General features: G+C 46.7%; 1 protein-coding gene across 9 annotated transcripts in view; it reads right to left on the reverse strand.

Annotated features, from left to right (window-relative positions):
- Positions 1 to 23,367, reverse strand: part of EPS15L1 (epidermal growth factor receptor pathway substrate 15 like 1) — a 128,465-nt gene that overhangs the window by 67,220 nt on the left and 37,878 nt on the right. For 8 of the 9 annotated variants that reach the window (XM_066348826.1, XM_066348799.1, XM_066348766.1 and 5 more), the window contains exons 2-10: positions 22,883 to 22,924; positions 22,597 to 22,686; positions 21,721 to 21,768; positions 19,154 to 19,249; positions 17,457 to 17,519; positions 13,600 to 13,725; positions 10,234 to 10,293; positions 6,254 to 6,487; positions 612 to 769 (exon numbers count right to left, since the gene is read on the reverse strand). In XM_066348826.1, the coding sequence (XP_066204923.1) occupies positions 612 to 769; positions 6,254 to 6,487; positions 10,234 to 10,293; positions 13,600 to 13,725; positions 17,457 to 17,519; positions 19,154 to 19,249; positions 21,721 to 21,768; positions 22,597 to 22,686; positions 22,883 to 22,924 (917 nt within the window). Of the gene's footprint in view, positions 1 to 611; positions 770 to 6,253; positions 6,488 to 10,233; positions 10,294 to 13,599; positions 13,726 to 17,456; positions 17,520 to 19,153; positions 19,250 to 21,720; positions 21,769 to 22,596; positions 22,687 to 22,882; positions 22,925 to 23,367 lie in introns of those variants that run through there. The other variant, XM_066348784.1, reaches the window with a different exon arrangement.

The following is a 23,367-nucleotide window of genomic DNA, read 5'->3' on the forward strand; positions in this document are numbered from 1 at the left end:
TATGATGTGACACTGTTCCACCTGCCCCAGAGGGAAGTGGGGGTGAGGCCTCCTCCTCAACCCACGCTTGAGGTGCAGATGAGGCTCACCAACAGCATGCGCTCCCCTGGGAGCCGTCACGGACCTGCATAGGGCAGGGCTGCTAGGGCAGGTGGCCACAACCCCTAAAGCCTTTGGGGCCCCTACTGAACATTCCCCCAGAGGTAGCAGGGCAAGTGCTTCCTCCTCAACCGACTGTGACAAAGGCTGGATCACCTGATAGAACTGGTCCCAGGCATTCAAGCAGGTCACCCCAGAGCTCTTTGGGGCATGAAACCCTCCTGCTGGAGGAAGTGACCCTGACATGCAAGAACACAAGGTAGGGGACTTTACACCTTCTCGGCCCCCATCAGACTGGTGAGAATAATGTAAGAACACACCCAGAGGCCTTTTCAGGGATGAGGAGGCACCCTGACCACCCAGGCCCCTACTGCCACACTCGCCTGTCCTGCTCATGTCTCTGTCCTTCATATAGCACAGCCTCACTTCCACGGGGCCCTCTGAACCGCCCACAGCCATTCCCCAGCAAGGCCCACATACCGAGGAGCAGGTCTCCGTCTACCTGTCCTTACCATATGTGTGCTAGGAGGCTCTGGTTGAGACCAGAGTGCATGAAGATCTCTTTCACCTCCTGGCCACTCACATAGCCATCCAGGTCTAGGTCAGTCTTCAGGAATATCTCATCAAAGCGCATCTTGTCAGCCACCGGTACCACCCAGTTCACTGTTGGCTGAAAGGTATTTTTTTAAACAGTTAATCCTCAAGCTTCATCACCTATGAACATACACTATTAAAGTTCTTTCCTGTGCATTTTAGCAGAAAACCCTCCTCAGGGCTCCATGGGCTGAGAAGGCAGACAGGATCTCTGTTCTATAAAGAGGGAAAACTGAGGCTGAGAGAGGTTAGTACCCACTCAGTCAATGTCACTAGCAGCCAGCCTACACTTCTCTGCACTCCATCACAGCACCCTGCCCTCCTTGTGCTGAGAGGGAGGTCAAGACCCAGCAGGTACTTCAACCAACAGCCCTTCCACCCCTTCTGCCAAGGACAAGCCAGTGACTTTACAAAAGGGGCTTTGAGTGTACTGGGCTTCGACCCTCCTGACCACCCATTTTGGAAGGCCCAGCTCCGGAGAGCCGGCCCAGTTCTCATGCCAGCCTTCCTTGATCTGCCATATTCTGTCTGCAAACGCTTCTCTGTAGTTTCTAGGGGTGTCCTGATGCCCAGTGCTAGGATTCTGTACTCCATTCTTTGTCCCTGCCCTGACTCTATGTGACACAGCAGTTCCCCTATGAGGTGTCGGCGTGTGCACAGCACAGACAGGAAGCCTCTGCTGAGCATGCCCAGGACTCTCGGGTAAGGGAGCTGCTCTGGTAGACTAACACAGTGTGGCTCCAGCATATGTGGAGCTTGGCCTGTTCTCACACCGCCTGTTCAAGTTTACTTAAGAAGAGAAAATGACACCAAGGGCCCACTGGAGCCCATGCACCTCCTACTTTAGAGGCTTCAAGGCCCCTCGGACACTTGGGGATAGGTCCTTTCAATGGCTAATTCTGGATCTGTCACCTCTGACCTTCAGTACTTTCATGATACCAAGTTTCACAGCACCTCTGCCCCCTTTTCTAGAGAAGTTTCTTCTCATCTGTTTTTTCTAAATAGGTCTCCCTCATTACCAAAATCCAGCAGGGTTCTGAGGTGAGCACCAGGAAATCAGAAAATAAGGTTGGCAAACCAGGGAACCATGTCACCCAGATTGTTTCAGTGTGGGGTTTTGGAAAGAGAGTAAGATAACAGTATAGCAAGGAACTGATCAGAAAACCTATCAAGATCTATGGCCCAGGCCCTGGCTGGTTGGCTCAGCGGTAGAGCGTCGACCTGGCATGCAGGGGACCCAGGTTCGATTCCCGGCCAGGGCACACAGGAGAAGCGCCCATTTGCTTCTCCACCCCCCTCCTTCCTCTCTGTCTCTCTCTTCCCCTCCCGCAGCCAAGGCTCCATTGGAGCAAAGATGGCCCGGGCGCTGGGGATGGCTCCTTGGCCTCTGCCCCAGGCGCTAGAGTGGCTCTGGTCGCGGCAGAGCGATGCCCCGGAGGGGCAGAGCATCGCCCCCTGGTGGGCGTGCCGGGTGGATCCCGGTCGGGCGCATGCGGGAGTCTGTCTGACTGTCTCTCCCTGTTTCCAGCTTCAGAAAAAAAAAAAAAAAAAAAAGATCTATGGCCCAAATTAAAAAAGCAAGGCCTCCAGGAGTAAGACTTCAGGTAGCGAGACAGACCTGCATTTTATTTGTCACATTACATGACTTTCCCAAGCTGCTTCTCATCTGCTGCAGAACAGGGTCGGAGGAGACGCACACACAGGAGCTCCAATGAAGAGGCTCACTGTCTTAGTAAAGTGGCTGAGCAAGCTAAACAGCAGACACCGAGAAACCCAAGGGAGAAGTAACAGTGGGTCAGACAGGCTGAGCTAAGGGAGAAAATGGTTTGTCTGGGACAACAAGAGTCCTGACATTTGCTCCACAAACAGAATAACCTTGCTACCTGATTTCTAGGGTATCAGGTATGTCAACAGCAGAATCCCAATACCTGCCTGGATACAAACTCACACAGGATAGCCCTCCCCTAGAGATGGATTTAAGGTCAGCTCAGTAGCTGCAGTCCCTTACTGAATGCAAACAGACCCTGGTGGCAGGAAGGAGCTTTACCCCCCACCTGGCCTTGAAGGCAGGACCAGGTGGCCCTTGGGGGAGCCCCAGACAGGACATTGCTGACTTGGAGATGAGAGATCTGGGGGAGCAAAAGCAAGTGACTGTGGATCCCCAGAAATGTCCATTCTCGTATCTGTGAGTCCTTCTAGTTGCCCCTATTCCTCAAGGGGATACACCTTCCCAAATCCAACTCTGACACTAACAGTGGCCAGAGGTAAAATCAGTCTAGTTGTGGAGGAAGGGTGAAGGAAGAGCTGGCAGCATGCTCCTGGGATCTGGGAAGAGCCACCAAATCACAAGAGAGGGAGTTATGAGGCTGGCTGACCTGAGCCCATCAGCAACTTCAGCCCCACTTAACAAGAAAAAGCATCACCACTAAACCTAGCCTATAGTACTTAATAAGAACTCTCGGCAAAAACTCTACAGACTCAGCCCTGGTCGGTCGGCTCAGTGGTAGAGCGTTAGCCCAACATGTGGATGTCCCGGGTTTGATTCCCAGTCAGGGCACATGAGAGAAATGCCCATCTGCTTCTGCTTCTCCGCCTCTCCCCCTCTTGCTTCTCTCTCTCTCTCTCTCTTCCTCTCCTGCAGCCATGGATCGATAGGAGAAGTTGGCCCCAAGCACTGAGGATGGCACCATGGCCTCCGCCACAGGCACTAAGAGCTCAGTTGCTGAGCAACAAAGCAATGCCCCAGATGGGCAGAGCATCACCCCCTAGTGGGCTTGCTGGGTGCATCCCGGTCAGAGGTGCATGCGAGAGTCTGTCTCTCTGCCTCCCCTCCTCTCACTGAATAAAAATAAAAAATCTACAGACTTGCCTGACCAGGCGGTGGCGCAGTGGATAGAGGGTCGGACTGGGATGTGGAGGACCCAGGTTTGAAACCTGGAGGTCGCCAGCTTGAGCGCAGGCTCATCTGGTTTGAGCAAGGGGTTACTCGGTCTGCTGAAGGCCCGCAGTCAAGGCACATATGAGAAAGCAATCAATGAACAACTAAGAAACCGCAACGAAGAATTGATGCTTCTCATCTCTCACCCTTCCTGTCTGTCTGTCCCTCTCTCTGACTCTGTTTCTGTCACCAAAAAAATAAATTAAAAATCTACAGAATAAAGGAGGTGCTGGGTTGTCTTTGAAAAACAATAGCATGTGCAGGTCTAAATGACGAGCCTCACTCCTCTCTCTGTCCCCACCCTACTGCCCCCCTACTCACACTGCCCTGGCCTTCTCCCTGTTTCTAGAACATACAAAGTGCTTCCACTTCAGAGCCCTGCCACTGATTAGTCCTCTGATGGCTTCTGTCATGCACATTTTAGCTCAGACATCACCTCATCAGTGACTGTCCAGCTGGCCCCATCTGTAGGAGCATGACCTCCTATTCACCCCAACACTTCCAGACCAGGCCCTGTCCTGGTATCTCATGGCTGTTGGACCTTCCTTAGTTTATTGATTCACTCATCATTTGCTTTCCCATACGGGCAGGGGCCTGTCCTACAGTTACTGTGGCAGTTCCCAGGACCTCCAACACATGCCAGGCATGGCTGGAGAGCTACAGAAGATACCTGGCTGGGCTGTCTAGACACTGTGCTTCTTAGCAGATACCCATGTAAAATAAAACTCACCAACAAGAGGTAAATAGTAGCTGCGGGCTATCCCCTCTACCTGGCGAGGGCACTTATGGGAACTGTGTTAGCCTCTTGACCAAGCAACCTGACCCTCTCTGATCTCTTTTTACTCTAAGGTGCAATGCTATGGTCTAAAATGAGCCTTCTCAGTCAGAGGTTTAACTTTACAGAGATCTCATGAGAAAGAGAAATCACTGTCTGACTACGCACCCATCATTTTCACTTTCATCACATTCTGAAGCTGCATGGCAGTGCTGACTGTCCTTGTCATATCCATTGCTTTGCCTTTGAAACCACAAATGAAGAAGAAAGCAAAAAATGATTCCAGATGTATCTCATGTTCACATTCTTGCATGTTTTAGAGTTAGACAATCACAAAGCTATCCTTTTATAAGATGCTGCATTTACCAAAAAAAACCCCATCTTTTTGATATATAAGATACAACCTACCATGCATGCAGTTAGCCTAAAACCCCATGTGTCTTTCTAAAATGAATGGATGCCTCTCACTTACCTAATCATTCAATATACATTCACTGAGCATCAAAATATCAGAAACTCTTCTAGAGAGTGAAATTATCACCAAGGCCTAACTCTGCTCTCATGAAGCTACAAGGAGTGTGTGTAAATAAATGAGACATAATTCACTACTTAACAGACCAGATGTGGGAATCCTGAAGGATGTGGGGTAGAGAGAGAACAGCCGAGGATGCAGGACTTTGGGACTGCTGGATAATTGGTATAGTCGTGCCAGGCTCCCTGATGAGGTGCCCCATGAGTGGATGGCTACTAAGTAAGCAAGGTGCTACAGTGCAATCTGAGGACACCCCCCCCCCCCAGCAGAGGGCCTGTCTGAAGCAGGAGGGGCACAAACATTGAGCAAAGGGCCTGCCCGGGAAGTGGGAACTTGGTGGGTGTGTCTGAGGAAGGGTAGTATTTATGTTCAAGTGAATGAGAAAGTTAATTCCGAATCCCTGCTGCTATGGACTGAATGTTGTGTCCCCTCAAATTTGAATGTTGAAATCCTAACCCCCAATGTGATGGTGTCAGAATGTGGGGCATTTGGGAGGAAATTAGATCATGAGAGTAGAACCCTCATAAATAGGACTGGTACCCTTATAAAAGGGACCCCTGAGTTACCTCACCCCTTTCACCACGTGAGGACACAGTAAAAAGATGACTGCCTATGAACCAGAAAGCTCTTTCCAGTTGCCCTGTCTTCCCATGCCTTGAGCTTGAACTTCCAGCCTCCAAAACTCTAAGATATAAATGTCCATTGTTTATAAGCTACCAGTCTATGGAATTGTTATAGCAGCCCAAGTGGACTAAAATACCTGTCACAAATATATATATATATATATATATATTTTGTATTTTTCTGAAGCTGGAAATGGGGAGAGACAGTCAGACAGACTCCCGCATGCGCCCGACCGGGATCCACCCGGCACGCCCACCAGGGGCGAAGCTCTGCCCACCAGGGGGCGATGCTCTGCCCCTCCGGGGCGTCGCTCTGCCACAACCAGAGCCACTCTAGCACCTGGGGCAGAGGCCAAGGAGCCATCCCCAGCGCCCAGGCCATCTTTGCTCCAATGGAGCCTTGGCTGCGGGAGGAGAAGAGAGAGACAGAGAGGAAGGAGAGGGGGAGGGGTGGAGAAGCAAATGGGCGCTTCTCCTGTGTACCCTGGCCGGGAATCGAACCCGGGTCCCCCGCACGCCAGGCCGACGCTCTACCGCTGAGCCAACCGGCCAGGGCCAAATATTTTTAATTTAATCGAAACATTGCCTTTTGGGGGTTGCAAAGTACCTGCTCCCAAGAAACATCTTGCTTAAGCTCTACACATGAAAAGTGCTGTGTTGAGAAGTGGCCCCCCACACCAAGGGCATAATACCTGTGTTTGCTTGATATTGTGTTTAGGAGACAAGCTTCCCGTGCTATTCAGGCTGCTGACGCTGCCATGGGAAGGCGTGGAGCGCAGGCTGTCTTTGGGCGGGGGGCTGGCGGGCAGGACGGGCACAGCGCCCGGGAACACCGTCTTCTTTCTCTTGGAGGGTGGGATGAGGGATGGGGGCAGGACGGAAGGCACAGGCTCCTTCTCAAGAGCTCGGTACACCAAGTGCATGGCCTGTAAGCACAAAAGAGAATCACGTTCTAGTGGCTCTGGCCGAGGGCAGACAGAGGGCAACTCTACCAGAGGCTGCAGTGACAAGACAAAGATTGTTGTTTTAGCGGTCGCTTCTAAGCTGAAAAAGAGTAAAAATTAAACCTCTTCTAATGATCTATACTTCCAAGGCAAAAATTTCCATGACATTGGTTTAATCATGTGAGACTGAATAAGCACAAAAATGATCATGCCAGACTCCACACACTCCTTAACTATGCAAGAAGGGTTGATGACTCCCAAAGTACTGGAATTTGGAAGTCTAAAGACACACAAGAGCTATGTGTACCTCAAGCTATTCTTGAGACACGGAAAACTACACCAAGGACAGGACAGGCCTCTTTTGTTTGAGGCCTGTAGGGAAAGGGAACTTTGTCTATAACAAGGATTAGAAATTTATTTAAAAATGTAACAAAATCAAACTACATGGACAACTCTCCTCACTTCAAAATACTCTTTAAGTTGCTACTTGCATAGAGAATAGATCCTTAACACAGGTAGGTCACTAAAAAACTCTACAAAATGTTACACCCAGCTAGTGCAGAAAAGAAATACAAAATGACAAAATTCTAAGACTCATTTATGAAAGAACATAAATCTTGGTTGACATGATGAGACGGGATAAAACCAAACAAAAAGGGAAACCTGGGAATCAGGAAGCTGTAAGAAGAGAGAGACCCACTCCAGGTTCACTCTGGGTCAGTCATCCCATTCTTGAGGACCAGCCCTAGAGCACTTCAATGATATGAGCATTTTAAGTCAAGTGCAGTCAGAAGAAATATAAAAAAATAAATAATGAGGGGCTAGGAGAGGAGGTTGGAGAATTAATGTTTAATAGAGACAGAGTTGCAGTTGGCAAGATGTATAGTTCTAGAGATAGATGGTGATGATGGCTGCAAAACAAAGTGAATGCATTTAATGCCACTGAACTGGACATTTAAAAATGGTTAAGATGGGCCCTGGCCAGTTGGCTCAGTGGACAGAGCGTTAGCCCAGCGTGCATATGTCCCAGATTCAATCCCTGCTCAAGGCACACATGAGAAGTGACCATCTGCTTCTCTTCCCCTCCCTCTCCACCTTTTCTCTCTCTCCCCCTCTCAGTCAGTGGCTTTATTAGTCTGAGTATTGGTCTCAGGCACTGAAGATTGTTCAGTTGATTTGAGCAAAGGACCTAGTCGGGGGTTGCCAGACGGATCCCTGTCAGAAAGCATGCAAGAGTTTGTCTATCTTCCCTCTCACTTAAAAAAAAAATGTTTAAGATGGTAAATTTTATGTTTACTTCACTATATACACACACACACACATACACACACACAAAATAATAACAACCAGTGAAAACAACAGGATGGAGAAACACAGAAAATACTCCAAGTGAGAAGGCAGAACAGAGTTGACGTGGGGAAAATATAACCAAGCACTTGTTCGGAGTAAGATTATGAAGGAACGGTAAGAGGAATCTCTAATCTTGCAAAAGGGTTTAGATTTAACTTCGACGTTTAAAATCTCAAAGACTTTACACACACAGTACAGTAAAAATAACAAGAAGCTTTAATTCATGTATATGTTGTAAAAATCACATCTTAAAGATGTTTAAAATTCCTAGAACAGAAGATGTATCTTAGGGATATGGGCATTCCCAGATAAATCATAATTTTGGGGGAGGGGGTTTGAACATAATTACTGCTTCTTAAAGCCTTGCCCTTAACTAAAGGGAGCTACTTTATTCTTTGTTTGAGATTTAATGAGGTGACTGAATAAATCCCACAAGCAGGAGAAAAAGGTTCAACATGGGAGTAAGGTGGAAGGAAGAGAAGAAGAGGAGGGACAGACTGACTGGTAAACAGGATGAGGAGGGCAGACTCAAGGGGAGGTCAGACCAGCCTACGGGGAGGCTGCAGAGGTGGATGAGTTGCGGCAGGGGTGTGGAAGGAGGGCAGCTACATAGGAAGATGGCCTATAGGACAGAAGAACCCTATCTACACACAGCTCCAACGTTGTCACTAAAGGAGAAGAGGATGGGAGCACCTGAGCGTAGGCTTGAACAAAGCTGATGTGGAGCACATGTGGCTGTGCTGGGGCACCTGGAGGGCACGTCTACATGCACACCTACTTCCCAGCTATGCTGGAAAGACTGGGGAGCAGGGGCACCCCAGTGCCCAGATCCTGGTTTCCAACACCATTCTCCACTACAAGGACTGGGGCTCCCTGGAAAAGGGGCTGATACGGGGGAGCCAGAAGCGTCTGATCAAGCCATGAGGAAGCAATTGTTCAGAGAATGATGGGATGTGACCAAAGGACAAAGCTGCCAGCTAGAAGAAGTTCCCAGTGGGCAAAATAACTCACGCCAGTAAAGGATTATAAACTGTGGAGAAGAAGACGTATCCATTAGTCCACTCTGATATAAACAAATTCCTGATGGTAGAGGGCCAGCTAGAAAATGTGCCAGGAGTGATGGAATTATAAAATCACCACCAGCAACCACTAGAATCCTGATGCAGGCAAGAATCCTGGGAAGATGGGAGAACTAGCAGGTGAGAATTGGAGGGATATCACACTGACTTCAATCAATAATTGACACCTTCATAATGACATGTAATGACATCAAATGTCCTATGGATGCCTCAGGAGTCCAGTCCCATGAAAGTGCAGGACCTGTGTCATCACAGGAAACAGCAAACAAGCCCACACTGAGGGACACTACAAAATGTACTCTTCAAATGTCCATGTGACAACAAGACATGAAGACAGAAAGTGCTGCCCAGATTAAGAACACAAAAGAGACAGAGCTATAGAATGTAACACACCAGGCTGGAGTTTCTTTCAGAACAAAGGATATTTGGGGACAATTGACAAAATCTGAATAATAGCCTTAGATTAGAGAACAGGTAATACAATAGATATAGTAATACATAAGATATAACCTATAATAATATATACTATAATAAATTAAATAATGTCAAAGTTCATTTCTTTTTTTTTTCTTTTTTAAATTTTATTTATTTATTTATTTTTTACAGAGACAGAGAGTGAGTCAGAGAGAGGGATAGACAGGGACAGACAGACAAGAACAGAGAGAGATGAGAAGCATCAATCATTAGTTTTTCATTGCGTGTTGCAACACCTTAGTTGTTCATTGATTGCTTTCTCATATGCGCCTTGACCGTGGGCCTTCAGCAGACCAAGTAACCCCTTGCTCAAGCCAGCGACCTTGGGTTCAAGCTGGTGGGCTTTTGCTCAAACCAGATGAGCCCGCGCTCAAGCTGGTGACTTCAGGGTCTTGAACCTGGGTCCTCTGCATCCTAGTCCGACGCTCTATCCACTGCGCCACCGCCTGGTCAGGCTAAAGTTCATTTCTTGATTTTGAAATGGAAAGTGGTTATGTAAGAGAATTCCCTGGTTTTAGGAAACACACACTGAATTATTTTGGGTTTAAAAGGTATCAATCACATCTGCAACTTACTCCAAAATGGCCAAAGGGAAAATTCATGGATGTACAGGAAAAAGATAAATGTGGTAAAATAGTAACACAGGATTCTGAGTAAATGGTATTCAGAAGAATTCTCTGTACTACCATAAAGTTTTTTTAAAATCTAAATTATGTCAAAATAAACATTTTTAAAATTAAAGAAGAAAAAAAATGGTCCAGAACCCTCCTCTCCCCCATGAGAGGCCCAGCAGAGTGGGGAAGAGGAGCCACAGCAGGAGCCTACCACAGCAAACTCATCTCTGTCCAGGTGTCCATCCTTGTCGATGTCACTGAGGTCCCAGACCTGCAAGGGAAAAAGCAGCAAGGCTTACTGGGGGAGGTACCAGGCTTACTGGGGGAGGTATCAAGGTTTACTGGGGGTGGGGAGTACTAAGGCTTACTAGAAAGGTCTGGTGTGCAGTAAGTGAGCTCACCAGACGTGGATCCTGAGTGCACACCAGTTAAACAAGGCAACCAAAAGGCACAAAGAACCAATGGCGGGTTCTCTGAAAAACTATTGCCCAGTGAAGTATGATGATTTTCAAGAATCATCCCATCATATTACGTTCATTTTCTCTAACAAATGATCATGATTATAAGCACATCCTCCTGATTTTTCTGTCACTTTACAAAGAAGTCTTAGATCAAAAAATAGTTTTGTTTTGGGACAGGTGTTGCTCTGAACAGACACCCCCACATACATACTCACACACATAAACCAGCTCCCACCCCCTTTCTCCAAAAACAAGTTGTGGGCAGGCAGTTGAGCATGTCTGTGGTGTCTCAACTCCTCTTCCATAAGCAGGTGGTGAGTCAGGTACTGAGGAATGTGCCAGGCCCACCTAGGGCCTGAAGACCAGGCAAACAGGTATGGGTTTCTAGAAAAAGGCCACATGCCAGATTTTCTAAAGCACAATTGAGGCACTAGTTTCCTGACCCACGTCAGCTCCCCCAGACTAGCAGGCCTGCCTAAACTGGATAACACTGGGCATAACACCAGTGCCCAGAGCTATGTGGACACCCAAGGGTCCATCCAAGATGCTTCATGTGCTGGTACCCCTTTCCCATCCCAATCAATCATTAGGGACTTCAGCCCAGGGACTTTTCTCACATGTGGGTCCTCTTCTCTGCCCTGCTGAGTCCTTGGCTCTGGCCTCTCAAACATTCCTACAGCTGGCTCCCTACCTCTAGTCTTGTCCCCATGATTACTACAGGGACTGCTCTAGAATAAACTCGGGCCCTACCCTGCCCTGCTGACAGCTCCTTAGCCTGGCACATGGAGCCCCCAGTACCCTTAACAGGTCCTGCACCTCAGTCCAGCCTCCTGGAACTCCATCTAGACCTCTAGAAATCCCAAAGTATTCATAGTCTTCTCAAACGTATGGATGCTTTTAAAGGTATTCAGGAAAGCTGGCAATAGTAAAGCCATGTTAGGAACCTTAAAGACACTGAAGTCATTAAAATCCCTGAAAATAGCTACAAGAAATTTCAATAATGAAACCATTCTCATACGATACGAGCTAATTTTAAAGCTTCACTATAGCTAATGCTAATGATGACTTGATAGAACTTCTAAATGTTAGTAAAAAAAATAAAAATAAAAAGGTGTTCAGTAGTGGGCTAAATGCTTTATGCCTCTTTAATTTAGGAAGCAGAGGCACCAGAAAAGTAACTTTCCCAAAGATACAGTATATATATGTAGGGGAACCAGGATAGGAATAGACCTTCCTACCTCTACAGTCCCTCCAATGTTCACGCTTCCCCAATGACCTGGGGCCAGATCATTTTTTGTGAGGCATCCTGGGCACTTTCAGGTGTTGTGCAGTATCTCTGGCCTCAAACCACCTGAGCCAACAGACCCTACCCAGGTGGGACAACAAAAAATGTCTACAGGCCCTGGCCGGTTGGCTCAGTGGTAGAGCGTCGGCCTGGCATGCAGAAGTCCTGGGTTCGATTCCCGGCCAGGGCACACAGGAGAAGCACCCATCTGATTCTCCACCCCTCCCCCTCTCCTTCCTCTCTGTCTCTCTCTTCCCCTCCCACAGCCAAGGCTCCATTGGAGCAAAGATGGCCCGGGCGCTGGGGATGGCTCCTTGGCCTCTGCCCCAGGCGCTAGAGTGGCTCTGGTCGCAACAGAGCAACGTCCCGGAGGGGCAGAGCATCACCCCCTGGTGGGCAGAGCATCGCCCCCTGGTGGGCGTGCCGGGTGGATCCCGGTCAGGCGCATGCGGGAATCTATCTGACTGTCTCTCCCCGTTTTCAGCTTCAGAAAAATACAAAAAAAAAAAAAAAAATGTCTACAGACATTGCTTGATGTCCCCTGGGGGCAGAACTGCCCAACCCAGCATGGCAGGCTGCCTCTGATCATGACGTCACATAACTGGCCTTCTCAACCCACAGTCTGCCAGTCTGTCACCCATTTCTTCACTCTGGAGGACATCACAGGGGCACCTTCTTTAGGAAGCCTTCCCTGCATGCCCTGTATCCCTCTGCTTAGTTAAGTCAGGTACCTCCCTCTACTCCTGTCCTCACTAGGCAGAACTATAATTATCAGGGAGGCAATGAGGGGTAAGGGGCACCAGAGAAGAGTAGCAGCTCTGGGGATTACCGAGGACTTCATTCCCTTCTCTGTGTAACCCTAGGCAATTTACCTGCCACTCTGAAAGCCCCTGTTTCCTCATCTATAAAACAGGGATAAACAACATGCAAAATAGGTGACTGTAAGTACTCAGTTATTATAGTCATGCAACGTACTAGAACAGGGCCTGGCCTATACTAAACCATCAATAAATATAATGTGAGGATCTTAACCATCAATTATTTATTTGACCTCCTGGACTTTATCTAAATTTCATCCCCATCCTCCCAGTGCTTTACACAAGGCCTGGTCTAGAGACAGCACCTGCAGGGGCCTGAGATGGCAGGGGCCACACCTGATCCTCGTACTCTGGGCCTGCGCCTGCCAAATCACAGCAATCCCATCCAGACACACAGAACAATGACCACCCTGAGTCCAGAGCAGGAAGCTGAGCAGAGAGACAGCTACATGGAATCAGTCTTTGTGCACAAAGCAAATACCAGGGCCATAGCACAAACCTCGGTAGGGGGAATAAGTCTGGGATAGAAAACTGTACTTTAAAAACTTGCATTTTTACTTAGAACAAAATTGAGGCATTTTTTTTAAAAAAGGAAGTGCATAAGCTTTTTTCCTAAACTTGGAGAACTGAAAGTACCTTTCTTTACTGTTAGACAAAAAAAGGAATTAAAAACAGAAAATAAATAAGATACAGACATACACTCCCACATTTCTTTGTGGAAGCAAGACTGTGGGGGTAAATCCCAGGTCTGTGTTTGAGTCCCAGCTCTGCCCGTCCCTGGGCCCCAGGCAGCAAGTTCAATTCTGAGGCTGCCTCCCCACGTGTGCGGTGGGCCTTGCCAGCATCACACCCGCGAGACTCCGAGCCAGTGGGCTACAGCAAGTGCTCCATCCACATGAGATTTTACAAAGGCCCCTGATGGAGCCATGTGTGAAGCCTAAAGAGTGTCCGTGATAAGTAAACAGGGTCCAGCAGAATTCACAGGCCTTTCAGGAGGTGAGAGAACCACTTACCCTGCCCAGGACATCAAGAGGCAGCTTTGAGTTCATGAGGACTGGCTTAACTTTATCTCCAGAGAGCAAGCCATTTATAGGTAAAAGACTTTCAAAAATTCCATCAAATTTTGCCTTTTCTTCCACCTAGTTGGAAAGAAATAGCCTGAGTGAGTGAAAAAGTGGGTCTGTGGGAGAGTCCAAAGCAAGCAAGAAGCTCAGTGAAAAGGGCAAGGACCCACCCCTAGCCTCACCTACATGCCCAGGACAGTCTCACAGCAGTTCCAGAATGAACTGACACTCTAAAGAAAACCTCTCTCTGGCACCCGTGGATCTGGAAGTCAAGCTCAATGGGACAGAGAGGATCTGAACCCAGGGGCTGCCTGAGAGACAAAGGTCACTCTACATATGTCCGAGGACAAGAGCAAACACAGATTTTAGTTCTGTAAGACAAATAACTAAGTCTGGATATCAATCTACCAAACTAATAGAACTAAAGAACCAAATATAAAAGTAAACCAATGACTATCCAAATCAGCTTTAAGCTGGGAAGTCCCTGGGTCTAACAGTAAAAGAATAAATAATAAAAGTTCCTCATTAACAGAATGAAAGTCTGGGCAGGGCAGCATCTACTGCTATTATGAAATATGACACGAGGACAGAGTGTAAAGAGGGCTGGCTGTTGGTGAAGAAGGTCTGGGTAAGGGACTCCAATCTGCCTCCTGCAGAAATAAGAGCCTGCATCAACTGAAACCAAGGGATGGCAGACCTTGCACTACCCACTCTGACCATAAGCTGAAGCCACTGCAGGTCCTAGGAAAATACCCTTAACAAGTGTGCACTGAAAGAAGAAAAGAGATGCAAAATGTGGCCCATGCATACAATGGAGTATCATTCAAACTTAAAGAGGGAATTCTGACACATGCTTCAGCATACATCAACCTGGAGGACATGATGCTAAGTGAAATAAACTAGACAGCAAGGACAAATACTGCATAATTCCACTACTATGAGGTCCACAGACTGCTCAAATTCAGAGACAGAAAGTAGAACGGTGGGTGCTGGGGGCTGAGGGAGGGGACTGGGGAGTATTTAATGCAGACAGAGTTTGTGTTTGGGAAGATAAACAAGTTCTAAAGATGGATGGTAGTGACCGTTGCAGAACAACATGTCTGTACTTAACACTACTGAACTGTACATTTAAAAATCATCAAAATGGCAGCCCTGGCCGGTTGGCTCAGTGGTAGAGCGTTGGCCTGGCATGTAAGAGTCCCGAGTTCGATTCCCAGCCAGGGCACACAAGAGAAGCACCCATCTGCTTCTCCACCCCTCCCTCTCTCCTTCCTCTCTGTCTCTCTCTTCTCCTCCCGCAGCCAAGGCTCCAATGGAGCAAAGTTGGCCCGGGCACTGAGGATGGCTCCATGGCCTCTGTCTCAGGCACTAGAATGGCCCTGGTTGCAACAGAGCAACGCCCCAGATGGGCAGAGCATCGCCCCCTGGTGGGCATGCCGGGTGGATCCCGGTCGGGCACATGCGGGAGTCTGTCTGACACCTCCCCGTTTCTAACTTCAGAAAAATACAAAAAAAAAAAAGTAATAATAAAAAATAAAAATCATCAAGATGGTAAACTTCGTGTTATATGTATTTTACCATAATTTAAAAAAACAAAAACAGAAACAAGATGACCAGACACTGCACACGAGTCACTGTGAGTAGTAAGAAGCCAAGCGCCCTATGGCTGCCCCGAGCGTCTAGGCTTCTCCCACGGATCTGTCAGGCTCGCTGACTCAGTGTTTCAAGTCCAGAAACTTTCACAACAAGAAAGAACACCTGGTGCCTGACCAGGTGGTGGCACAGTGAATAGAGCATCAGACTGGGATGCAGAAGACCCAGGTTAGAGACCCCGAGGTCACCAGCTTGAGCACATATGAGAAAGCAATCAATGAACAACTAAGGAGCTGCAACAAAGAATTGATGCTTCTCATCTCTCTTCCTTCTTGTCTATCTGTTCCCACCTGTCCCTCTCTCTATCTCTCTCTCAATCTGTCACAAAAAAAAAAAGAAGAAGAAAAGAAAGAAAGAACACCTGGAACTTCAGGTTTGTTTATCACTGTTTCTCTGAATGGAATCTCTCTTGAAATCAGCCAACCCCATTCTAGCCCATGCCTGCCTGACTGCTGGCCTCTGTAAGGCTGCGCGGCTCCTCGGTGGCCGGCCTTCTCCTGAGCCTCCACACAGCCCCCACCAGAAAGGGGCCAGCAATGTGCAAGGAATAAGACCTCTTTGGTACCATTTTTCATGACAAAGCAACCCTTTTTCAAAGTGATTGGATAAAGAAGATGCGGTATATATATACAATGGAATACTACTCAGTCATAAGAATCGATGACAGCGACATTTATGACAACATAAATGAACCTTGAGAATACTATACTAAGTGAAATAAGTAAATCAGAAAGAGCTAAGAACTATATGATTTCACACATAGGTGGGATATAAAAATGAGACTCATGGACACAGGTAAGAGTGAAATGGTTACCAGAGGGGGAGGGTTGTGGGGGGGGGATGGTGGGGGGCAAGGGGAAGTAAAGAGGGACAAATATACAATGATGGAAAATGATTAGACTTTGGGTGATGGGCATACAACACAATCAACAGTTTAAATGCTACAGACATATTTACCTGAAACCTATATACTCTTATTAATCAATATAACCCCATTATATTTAATTTTATAAATAAAATTTTAAAAAGACAAAATAGGCACCATGCAACTGGACAACGGACAAAGAAAAAGTCCTTTGTTACTGTGATAGCCACCAAAAAACTACTCAGTTGCTCACAGAGGCTACTTCTCAACTCCTTGGTCACACAAGGCCTCCTCCTACCCTGTTCCGGTACAGACCTCCCTCCATTCAAGCCTTTCCAAGAAAAGAACAGACCAACTACGTAAAAATAGGAAAGAAGCACTTGGGGGGAAGGAGGGTAGTCTCTTTTTTTTTTTCGTTTTAATTGATTTTAGCAAGAGAGAGGAAGGCAGAGAGAGAAAGAGACAGACAGACGAACAGAACATCGGTCTGTTCCTGTATGTGCCCTGACCAGGGATCGAACCAGCAACCTCTGAGCTTCAGGACGATGCTCTAACCAACCGAGCTATCTGATCAGGGTACGGTGGTCTTTATTTTATAGCAGGACTGTTGTTAATGCTAGTACTTGAGCCAAATATATGTGAGGAAATGTGACAGTCCTCTTACAGTGCCTGAGAGTGAGAGGGTCTCATCATCTGGGGGACCATCTCTGCATCCCCATGTGTATTTCCTTCAGGAGTAATTCTGCTCTTACTAGAAGATATCACTCATTTTCTTCTTTCTAGAAGCAGTAACAGCTTTCCAGCCATAACATCTCTTTCTTAAAAAGTTTACGTGCTGACAGGAACTTTTCAAAAAGCAACAAGAGCATCAGAGAAGAAAGAATGATAACACAGAAGCTAGCTGGAAATGATAGAAAGAGAAGCAAAGACATGCTGGAGGTCCTCATGGCTGCAAGTTCTCACCATTTCCCGTCAACCCTGATTAACTAACCCGAGCAGCAGAAACCAAAGAACATGTTCTAAAAACGCATGATTTAAGCTAAAATTTTCAGAATCCAACACTTGAAACTTTGCTGACTGCCTTTGTAGGCAACACACAATTATAGTAAAAGACCATAGCTGTTTCAAAACTTTCATTTGAGAAAGTATTTCATCCAAATTCTGTGTTACAGTCACTCTGAAACTGAGTAGCTATTACAGTTGTCCTATATAACATCTAAATTGACATCACAAATGGCTAAAACAACCACACGTGAAGGACAGCCAAGGGCTGCCACCCGTCACTTACCCTCACAGCCCAATGGGCCTCTGCAGAAGGTGGCGTGACCATCAAAGGGCTGCTGGTGTCATGCTGGGGAAAAAAGAGAAACATTCTGCAGTGGCTGGCATAGAGTTACAGGAGGAGGATGTGTTTATAGAAAGGATACACATTTCAAAATGTTTTCCAAATGGTGGAAGACCTGGCACGCTCCCCATCCCAGGAGCATGCATGTGCCTCTCTCCTTTCCCCCATAGGCGTGCATCCTAAACTCTAAGAGAACATACTGACTGGCAACCAGGGGAGTGGTAGGCAGGGGCAGCTCATCCTGGGCTAACCCCCTGAACCTGTCTCCAAGGCCCCCCTTTCTCTGACTTTCAAGTGAGCTGACAGCAGCCCAAGTTAAGCTCATTTCTTTCCCATAATGTTTCTAGAGAGCAGCCACACCTAAGTTCTCTCCTGTTGCTTCTTCCATTCTAGGCCCTTCCTTGTTTCTCTGTCTCCAACTTTAATAAACATACTCTCAAAAATAAAATAATGGGGGCCTGGCCAAAGAGCTCTGTTGGTTAGAGCATCATACCAAAGAGCAGGGGTTGCTAGTTCAATCCCCAGTCAGGGCACATACAGGAACAGCTCAATGTTCCTGTCTTTCTGTCTCTCTCTCTTTCTCTCTCTCCCTGCCTCTCTCACTGAAATCAATAAATAAAAATCTAAAATAAAATAAAACAATGGAGAAGACCTCAAAAAGTTAAACACAATACCATAGGACTCAGTAATAATTCCACTGCTAAGTATGCACCCAAAAGAAGTAAAAAGGGCCTGACCAGGTGGTGGCAGAGTGGATAGAGCATCAGATTGGGACGCAGAGGACCCAGGTTCAAAACCCCAAGGTCACCAGCTTGAGCACAGGGTCACTGGCTTGGGCGTGGGATCATAGATAAGACCCCATGGTCACTGGCTTGAGCCTAAAGGTCGCTGGCTTGAAGCCCAAGTTTGTTAGCTTGAGCCCAAGGTCGCTGGCTTGAACAAGAGGTCACTCACTCTGCTGTAGCTCCCTCCATGCCTGTCAAGGCACATATGAGAAAACAATCAATGGACAACAAAGGTGACGCAAGAATTGATGCTTCTCATCTCTCTCCCTTCCTGTCTGTCTGTCCCTGTATGTCCCTCTGTCTCTCTCTGTCACACACAAAAAAAGAAAAAGAAGTGAAAAGGTGTACAAACAAATCTTGTACATGAATTTTTATGTTCACCAGCAGTTAAACAAACAAAATAGGTGGGCCATACAACGCACTTCTTCAGCCATGAAAAGGTATGAAGCATTGACACACACACTACAATGTGATTGAACTGTAACAACATTACGCTGAGTGAAAAAAGCCAGATGTGTGATTCCATAAAATGTCTGGAATAGGCAGATCCAGAGACAGAAGCAGATTAGTGGCTGCCAGGGGCTGGGGGAGGGGGAAATGGGAAGTGACTATTTAAAGGGTGGAGGGTTTCCTTTTAGGGTGATGAAAATGTTCTAGAACTAGATAGAGGTAATGGTTGCAAAATATTATGAATACACTAAATATCATGGAACTGATCATTTTAAAATGGTTACTTTTAGATTATGTGAATTTCATCTCAATAAAAAAAGGGAGAAAGAAAATACGGAGGGAGAAAGACAGACAGATGATAGATGAGTGATTATTACAAGGTGAACTGGGGATTTTGACACTTACAAATTTAGGCGGTGGCATGTTCAAATTCAGATTGCTCAAGGTAACTTCGTGGCCACTCTGTGCACAGGCCACTAGTCTCAGTGCAACATAGAAACCCTGCAAATCCAAAAAAAGGAGGAAGTGTAAATTCTACCCAGCTGGTGGTGGTGGCAGAGAAAGAGCTGTCTGCAGCAGTAGGCTTCAGGGAATAGAGGATTTCAGTTCATTTCAACAAGAAAGACTGTATGTGCAAAAGTCACCTACAGTGTCAAGTTGAACTGGTCTCACCTGAGAGCACTGTTTAAATGAATATGCTAAGACAGATTTAGCCCACTTGTTGTCTGAATGCTATAATATTTCAAATAAATGTATTTTCAAAAATAGTGAGCTCCCAACACTTAGAAAATGCTAGATTATATAAGTAGCAAGCTTAACATGTTTAAGACTATGAATTATGATTCATATTCATGATTTTTTAAAAATGGTTTGAAATAGACACTGCTGTTTGGGAATTTACATTCATTATTTACTGTGATCCTCTTGGCTGGTCTCACTGACTAGGGCATCCTCCACCCATCATGGCCTGAGTTGGCTTTTACCTCCCATGCAGGGACAAAGGACCTGAACATCACTGAACATCAACACTTTTGGCTCCTCCTTGCCCCCTCCTAACCGTGAACCAGCCACATCATAGGCTTAGGGGACTCACGCAGCATCACCTAATTTTTTTGTTGATCAACTGGACCAAGAACATGAAATGTTTTAAACCTAAAGTTTTAAAAAATATCTTCAAAAAGATAAGAAATAGATCAAGTCTTCTTCAGTTTGTCCACAGAATGCCCACTAAAGCAGTGGTCCCCAAACTTTTTTGGGCCACACACCGGTTTAATGTCAGAAAATATTTTCATGGACCGGCCTTTAGGGTGGGACGGATAAATATACAAAATAAAATTATGCGACCGGCATAAAAACTGTGGTCTTTTTAAATATAATTGTCGAACTTATGAGACAAGCGTCAAGAGTGAGTCTTAGACGGATGTAACAGAGGGAATCTGGTCATTTTTTAAAAATAAAACATCACCCTGGCCGGTTGGCTCAGTGGTAGAGCATTGGCCTGGCATGCAGGAGTCCCAGGTTCGATTCCCAGCCAGGGCACACAGGAGAAGCGCCCATCTGCTTCTCCACCCCTCCCCCTCTCCTTCCTTTCTGTCTCTCTCTTCCCCTCCCGCAGCCGAGGCTCCATTGGAGCAAAGTTGGCCCAGGCGCTGAGGATAGCTCTGTGGCCTCTGCCTCAGGCGCTAGAGTGGCTCTGGTCACAACATAGCGATGTCCCAGATGAGCAGAGCATCGCCCCCTGGTGGGCATGCCGGGTGGATCCCCGTCAGGCGCATGTGGAAGTCTGTCTGACTGCCTCCCCATTTCTGGCTCCGGAAAAATACAAAATAAATAAATAAATAAATAAATAAATAAATAAATAAAAAATAAAACATCATTCAGACTTCAATATAAATAAAACGGAAATAATGTAAGTTATTTATTCTTTCTCTGTGGACCGGTACCAAATGGCCCACGGACCAGTACCGGTCCGTGGCCCGGGGATTGGGGACCACTGCACTAAAGTAGAGAGTGAAGGGGACATAGTTCAGGGGGACTAAATTAGGCAAAGGTAACGGGCTTCTTTCTCATGAGAATCCTCAGAACCTTATACAGGTTGATGCATAGTGTGACTCTTATCACACTATGCACTAAGAAAGGGAGGAACAGTGTATGGTGCTTCTCCAACAGATCAGATCATGGACTATGGGACACCAGGAACAACATCCCTTGGAATGTAGTTTAGGAAAAAGCTAAACAAAATTAATATGACCATTTAAAATCATTTATAAGTACTATAAATTTTCATTTATAGAACATGCTCAAAATGATAAAATTATAATGAAGAAGGGACTAGTAGTTGCCAGAGGCTACAGTGTGACTATGAAGGAAAGCAGAAGTAGATCCTCAGTGGTGCTGGGTCAGGCCTAAGTCCTGACTGTGGTGATGGTTATGTGAATTTATATAAGTGATAAAATGCCTCAGAACTACACACACACACACACACACACACACACACACACCCCTAAACCCAAAACCCCACAAAGAAGTGCATGTACAACTGGTCAGCTCTGAATATAGCCTCTGGTTTCGTGCTGCCCTGGCTCTGAACTCTGAACATTGTGCTATAATGACATAAGCTGCTGTCATGGGGGAGGGGGGAGCTGCTGAGGTATGAGACACAGGAACTCTGAACTATATCTGCAGCTTCCACAAGAGACTGAAGTTATTTCAAAATAAAATGTTTGGAAAGCCTTTAAGTCACTTGTAAGCACACAAAAAAATGAAAAGATACACTAACCATTAAAGATGGCTCCAAGTATTCAACAAAAGGCCTTTATTTAGAAAGAAAACCTTCCCATTTTAACAATTTGACAACTGTACATTTGTCTAGTAACATGTGTCAGCATTGAAAACAGGAAGGAAGTGCAGAGGTGCCAGCCTGGGAACTCTGGCCTAGCCCCTCCACTTGCTCTGAGCATACGTGTATATACCTGTTTGTCCAAGAACCCTTTACCTTCTGGATCGGCCAAGTCCCATATCTGCAGAAACACAGAAATTCTCATGAGTGCAACTGCCGACCACTGCCTATTTATTCACAAAATAGGAGCCATCACCACTATATCATGGCTGGAGCGATTCCCAGAGCAGGTGACTGACCTGTGCTCCTCCCTCCGCCAGTCTGTGGCAGAGTCCCAAGAACACCCAGCCAATTCAGTTCCCAGGCTGACATAAATCCATAAGTTGTCAAGACGCTTAAAACACTCAGGCCTCTTGCCCTGGCCAGTTAGCTCAGTGGTAGAACATCAGCCCAGCATGTGGATATCCCGGGTTTGGTTACCGGTCAGGGCACACAGAAGCGCCCAACTACTTCTCCACCCTTTCCCCTCTCCTTTCTCTCTGTCTCTCTCTTCCCCTCCCACAGCCAAGGCTCCACTGGAGCAAAGTTGGCCCGGGTGCTGAGGATGGCTCCATGGCTTCCGCCTCAGGCACTAGAATGGCTCCTGGCTCCGGCCACAACAGAGCAATGCCCCAAATGGGCAGAGCATCACTCACTGGTGGGCATGCCAGGTGGATCCTAGTCAGGCGCAGGCGGGAGTCTGTCTGACTGCCTCCCCGCTTCTAACTTAGGAAAAATACAAAAAAATACAACACTCAGGCCTCTTGTCTGCTACCTAACCAGCAGATGGCAGCTGCCACCAGAGCACGTGGACCCACCAATTATAGCCCTGAAAGGCTGGCAGTAGCCTGCCCACTCCCCAGAAGGCCCGTCCCCAAGACCCCAGAGGGGTCTCAGAAGGCAGCCTTCCACCTGTCGGGGGGGGGAACCCCAAGGGTCACTGCAGAAATCACCCTCAGTCTTGACGTACCTTCCCAAGGATAATGTCTGAAAGCCCAGACTTCTTTAGAAAAAGTGCAGCTTCACTGGCTCCAACTCTCCCTGTATATGCTGGGTCTACCTGCAATGGGGAAACAACACTGAGATGCGGCTCCTGGAAGCGGAACAACAGGTAAGGCAGCATCCACCACACAAACTGGGGCTAGTAATCCAGAAAACAGAAGGAACTAGAGGCCACACCAGACTTCAATAGAGCTGTGTGCTTTCCAGTTTACTTACTCTCTAATTCCACCCAAAAAGATATCAACGGAACTTACCTGCTTGTAATAAGATTCATATAATGGATTTCCAGGGGGAATCTGTAAACAAAACCAGATATTGGTTAAAAGTGGACACACACCTCAATTTTGTCATTACCAAAATATATACCGTAATAATGAAAAACAAAATATATATACTTTACATATCCTCTATACACAGACTGCAATTTATTTTCAGACACAGATACTAAACTTACTCTATTTAGAAAAAGAAAATACTAATGTTCTTTAATTTCTGTGCCAACAACATGGTTGTTCAGGCAGAAGTGACAGCCCAAAGTCAATTCCCATGTACTGAATGATGGGATTCAATGTGTCTGAGAGCTCAGAGAAAGACACCCTTTCCCTCTGAGATCGTTCTCTGGATCCAGAATCAGAACAGGAGTCTCTGCACATCATCATGAATCACCAAACACACATGCAAGCTTCAGACAGGTTTTCCAGACCCAGTTTTCATCCCCATCTGCCACCAAGGAACTACA

Source organism: Saccopteryx leptura, chromosome 1 (assembly GCF_036850995.1).
Source record: "Saccopteryx leptura isolate mSacLep1 chromosome 1, mSacLep1_pri_phased_curated, whole genome shotgun sequence".
Lineage (NCBI taxonomy): Eukaryota > Metazoa > Chordata > Mammalia > Chiroptera > Emballonuridae > Saccopteryx > Saccopteryx leptura.